General features: G+C 42.7%; 1 protein-coding gene across 1 annotated transcript; it reads left to right on the top strand.

Moving 5' to 3' along the window:
- Positions 1 to 2,276: 2,276 nt before the first annotated feature.
- On the top strand, positions 2,277 to 2,711 carry LOC124545609 (hypodermin-B-like). The gene has a single exon (XM_047124556.1). It carries the CDS (start codon positions 2,277 to 2,279, stop codon positions 2,709 to 2,711), a length of 435 nt encoding a protein of 144 aa, XP_046980512.1.
- Positions 2,712 to 21,087: the final 18,376 nt, after the last annotated feature.

Raw genomic sequence — 21,087 nt, 5'->3', positions numbered from 1 at the left:
TTGATGCCAACTGCTTCTCAAATTGCTGTTGCAGATGCGGTACGATGCGCCAGAGCCATAAGCGGAAAACGATGGTCTTCCCTCTCTGCAGTGCCACGTGGCCGTACTGAGCCCGATCTTCTTGTGAATGTTCATTCTGGTGAAAACCGCTGGCAACAATCATGTACAATGGTTACAATCCTGCTAAGTCTTTCTGCAGTATCGCAGAGGGCATCTAGCTTCTCGTAGGCCTATTACACGACCTCGTTCAAACTGAGTGAGGAGTCGATGATGGCATCTTTGTCGTCTTAAAGGCATGCTTGACTAAGATCAACGTCCAATCTCACAGGTAACCAACGCTCACGGCCATTACAGCGCGTATTTAAAAGAAACCTGCTACACATCGTCATGTTGTTGTGGTCGTCAGTCCTGAGACTGGTTTGATGCAGCTCTCCATGCTACCCTATCCTGTGCAAGCTTCTTCATCTCCCAGTACTTACTGCAACCTATATCCTTCTGAATCTGCTTAGTGTATTCATCTTTTGGTCTCCCTCTACGATTTTTTCCCTCCACGCTGCCCTCCGAAGCTAAATTTGTGATTCCTTGATGCCTCAGAACGTGTCCTACCAACCGGTCCCTTCTTCTTGTCAAGTTGTGCCACAAACTCCTCTTCTCCCCAATTCTATTTATTACTTCATCATTAGTTATGTGATCTACCCATGTAATCTTCAGCATTCTTCTGTAGCACCACATTTCGAAAGCTTCTATTCTCTTCTTGTCCTAACTAGTTATCGTCCATGCTTCACTTCAATACATGGCTACATTCCATACAAATACTTTCAGAAGCGACTTCCTGACACTTAAATCTATACTCGATATTAATAAATTGCTTTTCTTCAGAAACGCTTTCCTTGCCATTGCCAGTCTACATTTTATATCTTCTCTATTTCGACCATCATCAGTTATTTTGCTCTCCAAATAGCAAAATTCGTTTACTACTTTAAGTGTCTCATTTCCTAATCTAATTCCCTCAGCAGCACCCAACTTAATTCGGCTACATTCCATTATCCTCGTTTTGCTTTTGTTGATGTTCATCTTATATCCTCCTTTCAAGACACTGTCCATTCCGGTCAACTGCTCTTCCAAGTCCTTTGCTGTCTCAGACAGAATTACAATGTCATCGGCGAACCTCAAAGTTTTTATTTCTTCTCCATGGTTTTAATACCTACACCGAGTTTTTCTTTTGTTTCCTTTACTGCTGGCTCAATATACAGATTGAATAACATCGGGGAGAGGCTACAACCCTGTCTCACTCCCTTCCCAACCACTGATTCGCTTTCATGTCCCTCGACTCTTATAACTGCCATCTGGTTTCTGTACAAATTGTACATAGCCTTTCGCTCCCTGTATTTTATCCCTGCCACCTTTAGAATTTGAAAGAGAGTATTCCAGTCAACATTGTCAAAAGCTTTCCCTAAGTCTACAAATGCTAGAAACGTAGGTTTGCCTTTTCTTAATCTAGCTTCTAAAATAAGTCGCAGGGTCAGTACTTCCTCACGTGTTCCAATATTTCTACGGAAATCAAACTGATCTTCCCCGAGGTCGGATTCTACCAGTTTTTCCAATCGTCTGTAAAGAATTGGTGTTAGTATTTTGCAGCTGTGACCTATTAAACTGATAGTTCGGTAATTTTCACATATTTCAACACCTGCTTTCTTTGGGATTGGAATTATTATATTCTTCTTGAAGTCTGAGGGTATTTCGCCTGTCTCATACATCTTGCTCACCAGATGGCAGAGTTTTGTCAGGACTGGCTCTCCCAAGGCCGTCAGTAGTTCTAATGGAATTTTGTCTACTCCCGGGGCCTTGTTTCGACTCAGGTCTTTCAGTGCTCTGTCAAACTCTTCACGCAGTATTATATCTCCCATTTCATCTTCATCTACATCCTCTTCCATTTCCATAATATTGCCCTCAAGTACATCGCCCCTGTATAGACCCACTATATACTCCTTCCACCTTTCTGCTTTCCCTTGCTAAGTGGTAGATAAGTGCGAGCTCTTCATTACCGTCCACATTCTTACATTTATTATTGCTCAATTTTTGGTGATAATAACTTGAGCTCTGTAAGCGTCTATGTACGAGGGCTGTCACTAACATCTCTGTTATCTGATAGCAGCTTCTCATGGCCATTGTTTGAGCTCAATTACTGTTGAAGGCTACGTCGCATTTCCTGCGGTCGGCGTTATAAGACGACGCGCCAACTGGAGTGTGGTGTAGTGCTCCCCCGCTTGGCCGCCATGGTTCGTGCTGTGGTCGCCCTCCTCTGCCTGCAGGCGTGCGCGCTGGCGGCGCCCAGAGCCGGGCCGCCGTGGCCCCGGAGGGTCCGCGGGCGCATCATCAACGGCACCGACGCCAGCGTCGCCGACTTCCCGTGGATGCTGTCGATGGAAGCGGCGGGCCAGCAGTGGTGCGGCGCCTCCGTGGTGAGCGGCAGCTGGGCGCTGACGGCCGCGCACTGCGTCTCCGCGCCCTACCTCACCCTCAGGGCTGGCTCTTCCACGTGGGGCAGCGGCGGGGTCGTTCTCGACGTCTCGCAGACCATCATCCACGAAGACTTCGACTATTACGCTATGACGTACGACTTCGCTGTTCTGCAGGTGGGCCACTACGTTTACCGTTTCAAATTACAATTTTTGTACGCCGCTGGCCGTTATAATAGCAGCAGTATATGAAGATTGCCAACCGCCTTGCCGCAGTTCCTTGCCGCAGTTCCCGTTGAAACGTTCCCTTAGAAAAATTTATGAATGACTGTACTGATAAACCTCTTACATACTTGATTTTCAAACAGCTGTGCAAAACTGAACGTACTCGAACATTTCTCTCTTTACTTATTCTGATCAATACTAAACTGACACACAATATTTTTAGCGCAACGCAATCTGACTTTCAAAAATCTGTACAAAAGAATGGCCCTGATTAACAATAACCTATAACTTTCATGAATCACTTCTCACAAAAATCATCGTTACTCGAACTACTGCAATACAGCGAGCGCCACTACTGCCAACTAAATAAAACATTCTAACTACTGAAGGCACTAACTACTGATAGGCATAGTCAGCAAGTGAAAGAATTTGGTCGAGAACAAACAATGTACACTCCTGGAAATTGAAATAAGAACACCGTGAATTCATTGTCCCAGGAAGGGGAAACTTTATTGACACATTCCTGGGGTCAGATACATCACATGATTACACTGACAGAACCACAGGCACATAGACACAGGCAACAGAGCATGCACAATGTCGGCACTAGTACAGTGTATATCCACCTTTTTCAGCAATGCAGGCTGCTATTCTCCCATGGAGACGATCGTAGAGATGCTGGATGTAGTCCTGTGGAACGGCTTGCCATGCCATTTCCACCTGGCGCCTCAGTTGGACCAGCGTTCGTGCTGGACGTGCAGACCGCGTGAGACGACGCTTCATCCAGTCCCAAACATGCTCAATGGGGGACAGATCCGGAGATCTTGCTGGCCAGGGTAGTTGACATACACCTTCTAGAGCACGTTGGGTGGCACGGGATACATGCGGACGTGCATTGTCCTGTTGGAACAGCAAGTTCCCTTGCCGGTCTAGGAATGGTAGAACGATGGGTTCGACGACGGTTTGGATGTACCGTGCACTATTCAGTGTCCCCTCGACGATCACCAGTGGTGTACGGCCAGTGTAGGAGATCGCTCCCCACACCATGATGCCGGGTGTTGGCCCTGTGTGCCTCGGTCGTATGCAGTCCTGATTGTGGCGCTCACCTGCACGGCGCCAAACACGCATACGACCATCATTGGCACCAAGGCAGAAGCGACTCTCATCGCTGAAGACGACACGTCTCCATTCGTCCCTCCATTCACGCCTGTCGCGACACCACTGGAGGCGGGCTGCACGATGTTGGGGCGTGAGCGGAAGACGGCCTAACGGTGTGCGGGACCGTAGCCCAGCTTCATGGAGACGGTTGCGAATGGTCCTCGCCGATACCCCAGGAGCAACAGTGTCCCTAATTTGCTGGGAAGTGGCGGTGCGGTCCCCTACGGCACTGCGTAGGATCCTACGGTCTTGGCGTGCATCCGTGCGTCGCTGCGGTCCGGTCCCAGGTCGACGGGCACGTGCACCTTCCGCCGACCACTGACGACAACATCGATGTACTGTGGAGACCTCACGCCCCACGTGTTGAGCAATTCGGCGGTAGGTCCACCCGGCCTCCCGCATGCCCACTATACGCCCTCGCTCAAAGTCCGTCAACTGCACATACGGTTCACGTCCACGCTGTCGCGGCATGCTACCAGTGTTAAAGACTGCGATGGAGCTCCGTATGCCACGGCAAACTGGCTGACACTGACGGCGGCGGTGCACAAATGCTGCGCAGCTAGCGCCATTCGACGGCCAACACCGCGGTTCCTGGTGTGTCCGCTGTGCCGTGCGTGTGATCATTGCTTGTACAGCCCTCTCGCAGTGTCCGGAGCAAGTATGGTGGGTCTGACACACCGGTGTCAATGTGTTCTTTTTTTCCATTTCCAGGAGTGTATTTACCTTAATAATGTTCCAAAGTCATCATATGTATATCAGTTCATGATATATAATATTACAAATTTACTCTTTCTGATGGACACACGTCCAGATCGTCCGCTCTCAAAATTCGGCCATCTCTCTCCCCACATCCACCACTGCTGGCGGCTCACCTCCAACTGCGCAACGCTACGCTCTGTTCCCATCTAACTGCCCAACACTACAATAGCGAATATTCCAACAATGCCAACCAGCCACAGATTGCACACAGCACGGCCAGTGATTTTCATACAGAGCGCTAGGTGACGTTACCAACATAAAAACCTAAACAGTCTACTTACACCGTCAAATCACCAAAGTGAAGTGCTGTCGTGCTGGGCTAGCACTTGGACGGGTGCCCATTCGGTCTGCCGAGCGCTGTTGGCAAGCGGGCTGCAGTCAGCCCTTGTGAGGCAAACCGAGGAGCTACTGGATTGAGAAGTAGCGGGTCCGGTCTCAGAAACTGCATACGGCCGGGAGAGCGGTGTGCTGACCACATGCCCCTCCATATCCGTGTCCAGTGACGCCTGTGGGCTGAGGATGAAACGGCGGCCGGTCGGTACCTTTGGGCTTTCATGGTCTGTTCGGGAGGAATTATATGAGGATTGAAAATAACAATTTTTTCTTGTTGCTCATAAATAGTGACCTACGAACATCTCCTTAAATACACTGACCGGAAAAAAATTTACACCACCAGGAAGGAGTTGTGCTACACAATCGAAAGTTGCGCGGAGTGTTTCTACATCGCGAAAATGATGTCTATTGAAATAGCACCACTATGACGATGTGTAGCAGGTTTCTTTTAAATACGCGCTGTAATGGTCGTGAGCGTAGGTTACATCTACATCTACAGTTATACTCCGCAAGCCACCCAACGGTGTGTGGCGGAGGGCACTCTACGTGCGACTGTCATTACCTCCCTTTTCTGTTCCAGTCGCGTATGGTTCGGGAGAAGAACGAGTGCCGGAAGGCCTCCGTGCGCGCTCGCGTCTCTCTAGTTTTACATTCGTGATCTCCTCGGGAGGTGTAAGTAGGGGGAAACAATACATAGTCGATACCTCATCCAGAAGAGCACCCTCTCGAAACCTGGACAGCAAGCTACACCGCGATGTAGAGCGTCTCTCTTGCAGAGTCTGCCACTTGAGTTTACTAAACATCTCCGTAACGCTATCACGCTTACCAAATAACCATGTGACGAAACGCGCCGCTCTTCTTTGGATCTTCTCTATCCCCTCTGTCAACCCGACCTGGTACGGATCCCACACTGATGAGCAATACTCAAGTATAGGTCGAACGAGTGTTTTGTAAGCCACCTCCTTTGTTGACGGACTACGTTTTCTAAGAACTCTCCCAATGAATCTCAACCTGGCACCCGCCTTACCAACAATTAATTTTATATGATCATTCCACTTCAAATCGTTCCGCACGCATACTCCCAGATATTTTACAGAAGGGTACTGCTATCAGTGTTTGTTCCGCTATCATATAATCATACAATAAAAATGGTTCAAATGGCTCTGAGCACTTAGAACTACTTAAACCTAACTAACCTAAGGAAATCATGCCCGAGACAGGATTCGAACCTGCGACCGTAGCGGTAGCGCGGTTCCAAACTGTAGCGCCTAGAACCGCTCGGCCACACCGAATCATACAATAAAGGATCCTTCTTTCTATGTATTCGCAATACATTGCATTTGTCTATGTTAAGGGTCAGTTGCCACTCCCTGCACCAAGTGCCTATCCGCTGCAGATCTTCCTGCATTTCGCTACAATTTTCTAATGCTGCAACTTCTCTGTATACTACAGCATCATCCGAGAAAAGCCGCATGGAACTTCCGACACCTCTGAGACTGGACGTTGACCTTAGTCAAGAACGCCTTTAAGACGACAAAGGTGCCATTATCGACTCCTCACTCAGTTTGAACGAGGGCGTGTAATAGGGCTAGGAGAAGCTGGATGTCCATCTGCGATGTTGCAGAAAGACTGAGCAGGAATGTAGCCAGTCTACATGATTGCTGGCAGCGGTGGTCACCAGAATGTACAGTCGCAAGAAGATCGGGCTCGGTACGGCCACGTGGCACTGCAGAGATGGAAGACCATCGTTTCCCGCTTATGGCTCTGGCGCATCGTACCGCATCTGCAACAGCAATTTGAGAAGCAGTTGGCACCAAAGTGACAGAACAAACTCGATGCCAGTGTTGGCTGTTTTTCGGTTAGGAAGAGGCCAGTTTAGGGCCCACAACCAACCTGCCTGCGTGCTAGACGCACTGGACTTACATCTGGAGTTGTGATCTGGAGTGCGATTTCTTATGACAGCAGGAGCACTCTCGTGGTTATCTCACGCACCCTGACTGCAAATCTGTGCGTCAGACTGGTGATTTGGCCTGTTGTACTGCCATTCACGAACAGCATTCCAGGAGATGTTTTCCAGTAGCATAAAGCTTGCTCACATACCGGTGTTGTAACCGAAAATGCTCTACAGAGTCTCGACATGTTGCCTTGGAGTGCTCGATCACCAAATCTATCTTCAGTCGAGCACATATAGGACACTATCGGACGATACTCCAGCGTCATTCCCTAACAGCATTAACCGTCCTTATATTGATCGACCAAGTGCATCAGGCATGGGACTCCATCCCGAAAACTGACATGCGGCACCTTACCAGCACAATGCAAGTTCATTTGCACGTTTGAATTCAACATTGTGGTAGCTACAAAAATTATTAATGTACCAACATTTCACCATTGTAATCGCTAATCTGGAGCATACTTTAACCTGGGATCTTGCAATGTTAATCACTTAAATATGTTAGCCAGATAAACGTATTCCCACAATTTCACTACTGTAAACTTTTGGCGTTTGATTTTTTCTGTCAGTGTGTGTTGGTAATTTGGGTGCATACAGAGAGATAAATTTTGTTCACGGAGCCGCCATCTCTGGCAGCACAATAGTTGTAACCCATCTGTGCATCAAGTTCGACTGAGCTCGAATGTCTGGCATGGGTACATTAGGATCCGGTCATGTGGGTGATCCACCCAGCAAGAAAATAGTTGTACCCAGAACACTATTTCTGACACAGAGAACTCATCGTAACGTTTGGGTCTCAATAATCCGATCTGATGAGAAACCGAACACCTCGACAACGGTTCTGCAAGATACAGTTTGAGTGCACAGGCTGTCACAGTACAGACTGCCTTAGGAGAAATCCGTATCTTCTACGCTATTTATGTCTCTGTTCTGATTGGTCGGTGTTGCACTATGACAAATGGCACTTGGTGATCGTCGATGTCGAAGTCACGAACTGTGACTGGGACTTGCACATTCACACACTGAGTAGCAAGGTGCTGAGCAGCATCTTATAAGGCTATCCAACAAATGTATCATATGGCCTGCAGGGGGCTAGCTATTGCCGGAAACAGTGGCTTTGTGGCGCTCACAAGTAACACAGGGGCTGTCGCAGGGTAGATAAGCTGCGGTTCAGTCGTGGGCGCCTTACTAGTGCGGCAACCCGCGGCTCTCTGCTGTATGGTTGGTGGCTGGTTCGTAAGGTGCCATTTGCGGATGCTACAGGTACCGCATTCCATACAGTTTTAACTGTATACCACAACACATAAACTTCAGTGGATGGCAAGTGGGGCGTGTCTGTCTCTCGATAACCGAAGAAGAAATGTTTCCAAAAGGTGGGTCATAGCCGGGTAACTGCTGATCAAGGCAACAACGTAAGATCTTCTTTATTGAGATATCTCAGCACAGCATGGGCAACATTAGACCATGAGTCCTCTTTCTGAAAGATAAAGTCACGGAGAGCTCAAAGACGGGGAAAATCCGCCGGTTTTAACACGTCAGAAATGTTCCGGATGGTGACCAAATTATTGGCTATACGAACGAGAGGTAAACGTGTTACCTTCTCCATTGCACATCACACCAAAATACCCAAATGACGATTTCGAATCGAATCTTGCAATATTTATACTCGCTGGATCCGCCACACATGAATACGACCATCGTAATGCTGTACCCAGCAGCTGTACTCATATGGAAAACAACTGCTCTGCCCATTGTTGTCGGAGGATCCGTGAGTGTCGGTGCGCCTCTTTGTCCTGACGCGTCAAGGGAACAAACAACGATAGCAGCTCCTTTAACAGTACGTTCTGGTCCAGACGTTGCTGCGCTAAGTATGTGAAGAATTTTGCCTATTCGTAACGCCCAGAATGTTGGCTCCGATTTGTTGAATATACTTTCGTTACCTCGGTACATGGAGAGGAAGATCTACGAAATTTCCACCAACACGTCAAGCACCAGATCAGCGGAATACAATTCACAATGGAGATGGAAAAGAATGGGGTGCTGCCTTTCCTCGATGTGGAAGTTTAAAGAAAGAAAAATGGTTCAAATGGCTCTGAGCACTATGGGTCTCAACTGCTGAGGTCATCAGTCCCCTAGAACTTAGAACTACTTAAACCTAACTAACCTAAGGACTGCACACACATCCATTCCCGAGGCAGGATTCGAGCCTGCGACCCTAGCGGTCGCGAGGTTCCAGACTGTAGCGCCTAGAACCGCTCGGCCATTCCGGTCTGCAAGTTTACAGAAAGCCTGATGGTAAACATTGCCATGGAATATTTAAGAAGTCAACCAGTAGTGACAGGCACCTAGGTGCCTCCTCCCACCATCACCCTACGCAAGAGAAATACGCCCTGCGTACATTAGCCAAGAGCCCACAGGATCAGCGATGAGGAACATCTAATGGGTGAACTACAAAATCTCAAGTCCATTTTTTGTGCCAATGGTTATGGAATGAATGCAGTAGAGGAGAGCAAAAGGGAGCACAAAGAAACATCGCTCTGTTACCACATGTTCACGGTGTCACTGAACGGGTGGTCAAAATTCTTCGCCGAGCCGGCATCAAACCGATTTTCCGAAGCAGCAACAGAATAAAACATGTTTTTCACACAACGAAAGATACAGTTGACAAACTGCATGCTACTGGAGTTTACGAAAACAGGTGCGAATGCGGACTGGGGTATGTACGCGAGACGGGGCGACCAATCAGCACACGGATATCTGAACACAAAAGATGCATCTGACTGAGACAGCACACCAAGTCAGCGGTGGCAGAACACCAGGATGAGTGCGGGAAACAGATTGAATTTGGTGAAGCGTACTGGCGAAATAGCCTCTTACTTTCAGGAGGAATGTTGAGAGGCAATAAAAATAGCGAAGTGACCAGCCAACATTAACAGAGAAGACGGCTACCGACTTCCGACGTCCTGGCTGCCAGCAATAACAGAACATCGAGAATTGTCTACGAACGTTATCCATGCTGTCGATCACGCTATCATCCCCTTCTTTTTATAGCTTCACCACCAGAACCACTAATGACGGTAATATCTTCTGTAAATTGGTTCTCGAAATGTTTGCCAAAAACCTATCTGCCAATTCCTGGTATTTGCCAAGTCTTATGTAGATTGTTACATGTTGCTGCAATAATTGTCCAGCACGTTCAGGACGTTAACATACATTGCTTCGTTTCCTTTAATGCGACGTTCTGGTAACGTTGTTTGTCTGCTGTACTATTGTTGTAACGACGTGTGACTTTTATATGTGACTTTTGGAAAATATTGTACACTATAGTCGAATTTTAAAGATCGGTTTCGTATATTCCTAGTTGATTGTTTTATGATGTCTGGTGATTATCCAATATGGACCGAAATAAATTGTTGAATAAGAAATACATAACAAGTTCAGCTGTTGCATATACAATAAAATTACTTAAATAAAACTGGTGACGTACGTATGTTGCTGTTAGAGCTACTCTGATTATATTGGTGGTGATCTGTCCTTACCACGGTGGACAGTTCTGGGTAGCCTACGGAAAAGGAATAGGTCTGTGAGAGCAAATGTGAATGTGGAATGTAGATGTAGAGCTGATGAAGGGTTGTGGATTGGAAACCGACCTAAGACGCGTTACTGCAAAGGTGGATGGAAGAGGTTCCATATATGAGTGCATTGTCTATCCACTACGCCACTTAACTCGATGAATAGGCCAGGCTGGCATGTTCTAGCTGGAATTGTGGTCTGGTTTGGGGATGCAGTGCAAGGTAGGCGGTTTTAGAAATATGTATTTTGCGCCTGCTCGTGTGATTTGTTGGAGGACATGGGGGCTGAAGGAGGTGGATATTTGGGAGAATAAAGGTTGCAAAATGAATTCTATTTTAGGTGCGTAGTGCGAGTCGCAAGGAATTGTTTGGATAGACTGAGTATCAGTGGTGCGGATGGGGACGATTAGCTCAGTTTTTGTGGGAGCGTGCTTTACCTTGCGCTAGTGTCAGAACGTGCAGCTTTCAACGTAAGTCTGCTCGGCGAGCACATGACAGATTGTAAACAGGGAACAGGGACGGCCATCTCGCTTGATTAGGCTGCCACACTCTGTAAGGACATCGGGACGTTGTTTTTTGGCGAACATTTCGAGAACCGACTTTCAGAAGATATTAGCGTGATTAATGATTATGATGGTGAAGTTAAAAAAGGAAAGGGATGATAGCGTGGTCGACAACATGGACAACGAATAAAATTCTCAATGTTCTATGTCTATATTTCACGGGAAATTACTATGTATTGAAACGTCCCCTCTGAAAAATTGTACCTGACTGTGCTTAAACTGACACACAATATTTTGTTAGCGCAACGCAATCTGACTTTCAAAATTCCCTACAAAAGAATGGCCCTGACTAACATTAAACTATACCTTTCACAAATCACTTACCTCACAAAAATCTTCGCTGCTCAAGCTACTGCAATACAGCGAGCGCCACTACTGCCAGCTAAATAAAAGATTCAAACTATGGAAGGCACTAACTACTGATAGGGATAGTTAGCAAATGAAAGATATTAATAGAGAACAAACAATGTATTTACCTTGATATCATCATACATAAATATAGCAGTTCATGACAAATTTCAAAACTCCGCCATCTCTCTCCCCACATCCACCACTGCTGGCGGCTCACCTCCAACTGCGCAACGCTACGCGCTGTTCACAGCCAGCTGCCTAACACTACAATGGCGAGTATTACAACAAAGCAAAGCAGCCACAGACTGCACACAGCACAGCCAGTGATTTTCATACAGAGGTGGCGTTACCAATAAAAAAACCTAAACAGCCTACTTACATAGCCCCCATGCTCCCCACAAAAAATTTTTACAAATTGGTTTGGGCAGTGGCCAATACAGATTTGAAAAAATATTTCATAATTACAATAACAAAGAAATCAAATGTACACACTTATTCATACAATGTTGGTCAAAGCTAAAAATTTCTTACAGTCCATAAAGACAGTCCAGATTGTTCATCAAAGTAAAACTGCAGTGTTTTTCTCAAAGTCTGAGGAGTAAAAGAAAATGCACACAGAAGTAGTGGATTTCCATGCAGTCTTGAAGAAGGAGTGTTGTCTTCCAACGAAAAGACAGTGCTGACTCTCGACATGCAGACAGGTAATGGGCCACAACAGAGCCAACCCACAACAGAGTCATTCGAAGTTTTGAAGACTATTGGTAGGTAGGTCATCACAGAGCAGACCCACTGTAGTCCTGGTAGAGATTGTGGTATTGGTGGGCCACCAGAGGTGCAGACCCACTGCAGTCCTTGTAGAAATAATGGTATTGGTGGATCATCAAAGATGTAGACCCACTGTAGTCCTTGTAGAGATAATGGTACTGGTGGGTCATCAAAGATGCAGACCCACTGTAGTCCTTGTAGAGATGGCCAGCAGCCATCTGTAGTGACTGTGCAGGTGCACAATCACCATTGAAGAGTCCATAAACCACCACTTGTGCACTCACAAAGTTTTTGGAATTGTCCTCAGAATAAGCAATGCTGTTAACCAGTCCCTTGCTCAGTTGTTAACACACGTGCAAATTCTAACAGTCCCTACTTCTCACATATTGTCCATATACTATGACCAACAGAAACGTGTCCAGTGAAATGTAACTTACAAGTTACTTAATTTGATGAAGTGGTCTCAATTACAATATTATAACATGAGAATACAATAACAAAGGTACAAAATACAAAATTAAAGAACATCACAATACAGATAACATTTGTAGTACAGGCTTTACAAAAGAATCGAAATAACATATACGTCAGTGTTCCAGGAATTATGACATGAGTACATACATAAAAGATCAGAATAACTTTCGAAACACCAACTTCACACATGAACATTAAGACAGAACAGAATAAATAATGTATAAACATCTTTACAAAGTAAATAACACATTATTAATGCCAATTGTATTTGAGGATAACAGTATTCCTCATCATAGTGAATGTAACTTAGTATTAGAAGAGAAAAAGTTCTATGAAACAGTGCACAGAGACAGGAAGAAAACAAATACACAAGGGTACACAAACACATAGGGGGATAACACAATGGAAAGGACAGGGTTCGTTTTCAGTGTAACTTTTGGTACTGCAGTATTTTGCGAACAAAACCTTTTTTGTTCTTGGAGATCTCCCTTCGTTCATCATTATTCCCAAAAAGTCCTATCTGTACCTCTTTTCTGTATTCTAACCATATTTCTGTCAATAGAAATATGGCTCATTGTACAATACTCATTTAGGCCCAAATCGTTTTCATATAACTTTCAAAGCATTCTTTCCCTATTCTCCATAGTTAGGTTCTTATAAAGTCTACCTCCTCTTAAGCTAACTTAAATCTACTGAGCTCAGATGCTAAACTAAGGGACGAGGCAATGCAGCAGCACATAAAACAATTAATATAAACAGCAATAAAAAAAATGGAAAATTACAAAGCAAGCTACAGTAAATATAAATTACCAAGCAATGCAACATTACAACTAATATGAGCCAATGTGCAGTAACAAGAAAAATAAGTCAGTAGTAAAACTAGCTTAACAGAGTAACACAATTTAAAATTCAGTAGCACTATGCCTGGCAAACAGCAGCAGCAAATATAAAAAAATATAAAAAATATAAAACTTATATCTATACATGACAAAGCTCAAGCAGAAAAGATATTACAGTAAAAACAACAATGCAGATAAGGGAAGTGTATATTCACATCTTAATGTCTATGTAAATTAAAGTGGTGCACCACAACAACTTATTGTAAAAAAAATATTACCATGTACTTGAAAAGAAAATTATGTGTCCAGTTACTGTTACTAGTCCCTTCTTATTGTTCTTTCCTTTCCAAGTGCTCCTTTTTTTTAAAGAATGTGGATTACAAAATTATCATTTAATAGATCTGTTGACAGAAAGTGTTCACATTAGCAAATGCATTTTATTTTGTAAACGCAATGCTGCAACACAGCTGGAAACCAGATATCAAGTGAAATAAGCAACTACAAAAAGCAAAGCATAAAAATATCATTCAATAGTCATGTGACATTTCATAAGTTAGTAGAAATTCTCTCAACTCTCGTAGAAAGACGCTTGTCATAATCAGCTGTGCAGATGTAAAAATATTTCTTGTCATTTTATTAGGCATTTCAGTAAATATCATAAATTACGAGCTCCACAGTATGCTTTCAACAAGGAAATGTCAGTAGCACGGACAATGGCCTCCCCTTTTTTTTTCTACCTGTGCCGCTGAAAGGCTAATGGCTTTTTTTTTTTTTTTTTTTTTTTTTCGGGCGGCTATCGCCCAGGTGGGTGCCCGCGACGCATTACATGCAGGTGGTCACTTAACTTTCTTACGGAAATATTTACGACAGCAGTTTCCGCTACAGTGACAGTCTCACATAAAAATATTTCACAGGTCAAGAATTAGCGTTGCAAATCTGTAGAAACAAAATCCTATAAATATAAGTGTCCAAAAAAATTTTCGCCGGCATTGTGATACATTCACGCATTTACACACATTTCATAACTCTTAAAGTACGATTCTTGGTTTCCAACATCTTGTTTCACAAGTCAAGAGTCCCTATCCACTATTCATTACTCCTTACCTTATTACACATATACGTATCCATCGACACTCGTCAATATTTCGTCATTATAAATATGAAGCATAATCAAATAACTCATAGCCTCAGCCTATTAATCATAAACATACCTCAGCAGCATAATACACATCGTTGTCGTAAAAATAACATCATAACACCTCAGTCAAATCTCAAAATCGTCGTAGCTTCCTCCAATAATTAAAAAAATTCTCTGCTCATGTCAAAAGTGTCATCTGCCTCAAACGTACTTTAAAAATCATGAATCCATACCAAATACATCATTCAAAGCTCTCATAGTATCACAATGGTTCCGAAAAAATATGAAGAGTTCACACAGTACAGACAAAATACAATTTCGTAAGTGTGAAGTTATCCAACGGTGTAATTACGTAAACATGTGTCACTGACGTAGTAAAAAACATGGTTATCTCTCAGTTAAATGATCAGATAGCTGTGTAATTTGTGTGTTAGAGAAATATGGTACCGATGTGTAAAGTTGTATAAGCAAATACCATATTAGCTAGGGTTCCTTGTGGTTGCCACACACATGGTACACAAAGTAAGCATGTACCCCCCTGAGGATTAATGTAATTATACCCTCAGGTGTTACAGATTACAGCAATGGAATGAAATGTATCACGGAAAACTTTCTTTGTAATTCAAAAATCTTTAAAAATAAATGTTTTAAGTACAAAATTAATCACTCAAATACGTGTACTGTAGCGCTAAATGTGCATCTTGTTGCAACATAATCTGTGTGGAAGTGTCGTAGTTATCGTCCTCCGAAAGCTAAGTTCTGCAGAAGTCAATGTACTTACCTCATAATACACAAAAGTGAAATGCTTTGCGTATAAATGTCTTAGTTATTACGCTTATTGCCGTGATGAGGAAAGTACTGTGCTGTAACATATTGTTGTGCTACGGAAAAGGCAGTCTCATTGTAGCTATACCACAAAAGTTACTACTAAAACATGTTTTACTTTCCAGAATAATTCAGAAAAACTGTGCAGATATAAAACAGAAACACCGCAAAAGCAACATTGTAAATTGTCACTCATTAGTAGTGTCGTGATAAAATCGTGTAGCTGTCACATAAACTAACCACTGTGCCATCTGGTATCTCACTGAAAGTACTTTAAATCCAGAATATATTTTCAAGTAAACCAAAATGTTGCATTAAAATCTCACTAGCAGTACTGGTAAATGTTCTAAGTATGTAAGCCTTATAGTTGTTCCATAATCGTGCAACTAACAAGCAAGAATGTACACACACAATAACACTGTGACGTCTGTTCACTATAACAATGCATTCGTCATTTCTGTTTCAATAAGTTCTCTTGGTTCTTGACTGGATATTTAACTTCAAACATTGTTGCATGTTAACAGATTCTAAGTCTGACAAGCAGACTAGTAATGTAAAGTGAAAAGTTTTATGGCAATGACAAAGTTAAAAAGCAGATTATCTTTCAATAAACGGTTTTACATGTGAAATGTGGTGTAAACCTTTACTCTTCCTAGTACACAGAGTTTCAACTTCAACGCAATTATCATGTGGTATACGTCGGATTCTGTAAGGTCCATTGTAAACTAGAAAGAATTTGTGACTCAAGTGTTTCTTCTTATGTGACAATGAATGAGCTTTAATGAGAACTTTCTGACCAATATATAATTTCTTTGCATTTGCTTTACCGTGTAGTTCTCTCCTTTTGTCTGCTGCAGATTTTATATTTTTAAGAGCCAAATCAATTATGTCTTTGTGTCGAAGTTTACGTGTATTCAGGAAAGGTACAAGCTCTCTGATTCTGTTCGGTGGTTCTTCATTCTTCAGTACAAGAGTAGGTGGTAAAGCAGTGGAATCATGAGGCATTTCATTCAGCACATTTTGAAATAATTGTAGATATCTGTCCCAATGCTGATGCTTTCTGTGACAATAAAGTCTGCAAAGCTTATTGATTTCTTTCATAATCCATTCAGACGGGTTGCAATGTGGTGAGTACAATGAAATAAAAACAGGTTTGATTTTATGATTCCGAAGCGTGCGTGACCAAACAGCAGATCTAAATTGCGGTCCGTTATCTGAAATGACTTTAGCAACGTGGCCAACTTCACGTAAGAAATTTTTAACAAAGGCGTTGGATACAGATCGTCCAGTGGCTTTACGTAACGGAGTGAAAGAAACAAATTTTGAAGTAAGTTCAACAGCGACTAGAACGTACGAAAATCCATTGGATGTTCTGACAAGCGGTCCCAAGAGATCAACAGCAGCAAATTCTTTTAATTTAGAAGGAATAATAGGAAACAACGGAGCACGATGTGAGACAGTAGATGGTTTCGCCTTTTGACAAAGTTTACAAATAGATAAGACTCTTCGAATTCTTTTTTCCATATTGTTAAAATAACAAGTCGTTCGAAGAATATGATAACATTTTCGTGGACCAAAATGTGCGTAGCTGAAATGAATGTACCAAATGAGCTTATTAACAAAATCGTCAGGAATGCAAAGTACCCATAGCTCGTCATCAACAGTGCAGCGTTTGAACAGTATGTTGTTTCTAACCAGATAATAATGCCGAATCTGTGTGTGTGTCTTTTCATGCCATTTGCTCTTGATGTCTTTCCAAATCGGATCTTTATCTTGTTCATGAGCAATGTCCTTTAAAGATGTGGTGATGAAGTTTTCAAAGGCGACTTTCTGAATGTAAAGAATACTGAAATTTTTCTCGAGGTTGCCTTCTGTGGTACTTTTCTCAAGCCCAGCCAGTGCGCGTGACAGTGCGTCCGCAACAATGTTCTCCTTGCCGGGAATGTAGACTATTGTGAAGCGGAATTCTTGCAGAAACAATGCCCAACGTTTTAAGCTGTCATGATTTAATTTTGAAGACATAAGAAATTGTAATGCACGATGATCACTGTATACTTTTACGTGCTTACCAGAAAGAAAGAAACGGAATTTGTTAAATGCCCAAACAATAGCTAAAGCTTCTAATTCAGTAACGGAATAATTTTTTTCAGATTTTGTTAGCACTCGGCTAGCAAAAGCAATGGTTTTCTGAATGGTAGTGTCATTTTCTATGGCTTCTTGAAATAAATGGGCACCAAGACCGTGCTAAGGCAGAAATCTTGTGACAGATCTGGATGAGCTAAGATTGGCACGTGAAGTAACGCTTCTTTCAAAGAATTGAATTCCAATTGTGCTTGTTCGTCCCAGTTCCAAATAGTATTTTTTCCAGTGAGAGAACAAAGTTTTGGTGTAACAAGAATTTGCATATTCAGAAAACGACGGTAAAAATTTACGAGACTTAGAAAACTGCAGACTTGTCTTTTTGTGGATGGAACTGGAATGGCTCTGATTGCTTCTAACTTTTCAGGATCTGGCTGAATACCTTCAGAAGAAATAATATGTCCCAAAAACTTCACCTTTGTCCTACCGAATTCAGACTTTTCCAAGTTAACTGTAATTCCAGATTCTGCAAAAATACGTAACAACTGTTGAGGATGCGATTATGTAGTTCCCATGAAGCTTCTGCTATTAGAATATCGTCCACATATAAGGTGATGTGACGTTTTAAGAACTCAGGTAATATGGAATTTAGCCCACGAATGAATGCTGCTGAAGAAATGTTCAAACCAAAGGGAAGTTTCCAAAACTGATAACAAACGCCGAAACAAAGGAAAGCTGTGTATTTTCTACATTCTGGATGAAGTTCGATCTGATAAAAGCTGGATCTGAGATCAATGGAAGACAACACTTTTACACCATTAAAATTTTGAAGAAGTTCTTCCAACGTTTGCGGCCTGTCTGTTTCAGGAATAATGATCATATTGATTTGTCTCGAATCTAAGACAAGCCTGATCGATCCATTTTTCTTCTCAACAACATGTAATGGATTGTTGTATGAGCTTACTGCAGGCTCAATAATGCCCTCGTCAAGCATAGATTGTATTTCTGTTCTAACACGGTCCCTATAATGTGCTGGAATTACATATGGTCTAACACAAAATTTAGTATGCTCACGAACACGAAATTGGTATTGAAATCCCTTGATTGTTCCTGTTTTATGAGTAAAAACTGTGGAATGTTCTTGTAAAATCTCAAAAAGGTCCTGCCTATTAGTGTCATTACAATTCTCAATTGTTTGAATTTTATTCTGAATTAACTCATTAATTTCAAATATGCCGTCGATATCATCCCTGTCAGTTCTTGCAGAGTGATTGTTAGTGTCTAGTTCCGTAGAAAATTCCGAACTGTTGTCCAACAGAAGGTAAAGCCGATTGATTTGTTCGTCATGGTTTGAGAGCCAATCTTCAAATTTCAAAGCTATTGACTTACATTCCTTCTCTAAACTTATTTCAGCATCGTGAAAGTTTAAGATTGCTTTGAATTCATTCAAAAATTCTACTCCCAATGTAATTTCCGTCGACAATAATGGAACAATAAGAAAGTTCGTAGAGAAGCTGTGGCTTTGGCAAAAGAATTCTAAGTTGGTTTGTTGGCGTACATCTACACTTTTTCCAAAGATTGCACCTTGTAATTTAATCTTACGTAACGGAAGTGTGGGGCAATCGTTCGATTTGTTGCATTTGCTAAAGGCTGTTTCACTAATTACTGAGATGGGACTGCCAGAGTCAAGTACTGCCGTAAATTTTACTTCATTTACAGTAATGTGAATCACAGGATATGCAATGTTGTTAAGTTTTACGTCGTGTTCCTGGAGTAAGATGTCCCTAATGTCTTCCATTTTTACGTAATTACTAGCTACGGCAGCTGCGTCATCAGTTTCATAAGTACGTTTTGTTGCTGCCAGCGGTGTGAGTCATTGCCTATTGTCTCTTTGTTGGCGCGCGTCGTTATTGGGATTTGGAGACCTAACTTCTACAAATTCACCGTGACGAGAGGGCCCTGCTCTGTTTGAATCCCGCCAGTTCTGATGCAATTCAGGTCTGTCGTTTTGTCGGTAGTTTACATAGTTTCTGGTTTTTCGGTCATGTGGTGGAGAATTTCTCCCTGAATCGTAACTCTGCGCCGAACTGTTGCGTCTGAAGTTATTCTGCCTCCCTTGATAGTATTTATTTTGGTTCCCATATTGTCTGTTTCTCTTATTGTCTCTGTGATAGTCATTACCACGGAGAGGTGATCTTTCCCTGTAGTTATTACTACTCTGCCAACGGTTGTCATACGGGTGGTGTCTGTTTTGGTCACGATTTGTGTTGTGAGAATAGCCTTGTCGTGTCAAGTTATTACTTCTTTCATCGCGGAATTGCGACGGATGTGACCTGTAATTGTTGTGTTCCTGGTTTCTCGTTCCGCGATTGTCAGTGTCAATTTCTAATTCTTGTAAGAGTCCCTGAAATGCTTCAATGTCGTTTTTGCAACGTCCTGCCAAAATTATATGTCGTAAATGTTCAGGCAGTTTGATTAAGCAAATGTGGATGAGTTCTGAGGGGCTGTATGGGTTTGAAAGATACTGATTCTTATGCAACATGTCTTCAAAATATTTCATAAGACTGGAAAATTCAGATTGTTTGAAACGTTTCATCATTATGATGCTATGTTTTACTCGGTCTTGTGTGGCTTGAGACCAATATGCTGAGAGGAAGGCATGGTAAAACTCTCCTTCACTGTGGCAATCGTGAATTACCGATCGCATTCTTACAGCTGGTTCATTCTCCAAGTAACCACACATAAATTCTAATCTGTGTTCTAACGACCAGTTGGGAGGAAAACAATGCGAGAATTGATGGAGCCATGCTTGTGGATGAATGTCGTTGCCAGAATTCTTAAATGTTTTGAATTTACGTGTAGTAATGAACAGCTTATAGTCAAAGTCATCATGTCGGCGAGTCGCATATCGGTCATTGTTAGGTCGTGTCGGCCGTTCCATCTCAAAATTCGGTGCACATTGCCAATTTCTTTCATAACTTCCGAAATGCCCTGTGTTATTATTTTGTGGCTGTTCCGTATTTCTGTGTCCCTCTTCCCGTGTTGGGGCGCGAGTATCCTCTGAAATACGTAATTCTTGTATTACCTGTGTCAGCTGATCTTGTACTTCCCGGATTTCTCTTTTGTACTGTGTATTGATTTGATTTTGATTCTGTTTGAATTTTCTAATTTGTTCATACTCTTCTGTGTCAGTGAAGGCTAAAGGTCTTGTGTCATTCAGATCATCATCTACCTTTGTAGATAAGTTAGTGACCTGATCCGAAAGTTCGTCTACTTTCTCCGATAGTGAACACATTTCCTCAGTGTGTTTTTCTGAACCAAGTTTCGGAGTGTCCATTTGTGTTGAAATCGTATCTACTGTGTCCTTTAAGTTTTCTTGACTTTTTGCAAGTTGCGTAACCGAATCGGTAGATGCAACTGCGTCAATTTTAGCTTGCAGGGTGTTGTGATTTTCATGAACAGTAGTTTGCAGTTCTTTTATGGCTGCTTCATGGTTCTGTAATTCATTTTCATGACGCGAAAAAATAGGTTGGAAATGCTCACAAATTTGAGTTTTTACGTCATTACAGACTTTTTGACATTTCGATTCAGTA

This window comes from Schistocerca americana, chromosome 8 (assembly GCF_021461395.2).
Source record: "Schistocerca americana isolate TAMUIC-IGC-003095 chromosome 8, iqSchAmer2.1, whole genome shotgun sequence".
Lineage (NCBI taxonomy): Eukaryota > Metazoa > Arthropoda > Insecta > Orthoptera > Acrididae > Schistocerca > Schistocerca americana.
Note: the sequence above shows the minus strand (reverse complement) of the source record. Positions and strands in the feature narration are given on the sequence as shown.

Excerpts from the sequence above, each read along its gene's own strand:
- LOC124545609 (XM_047124556.1), top strand. The coding sequence starts at position 2,277 with ATGGTTCGTGCTGTGGTCGCCCTCCTCTGCCTGCAGGCGTGCGCGCTG.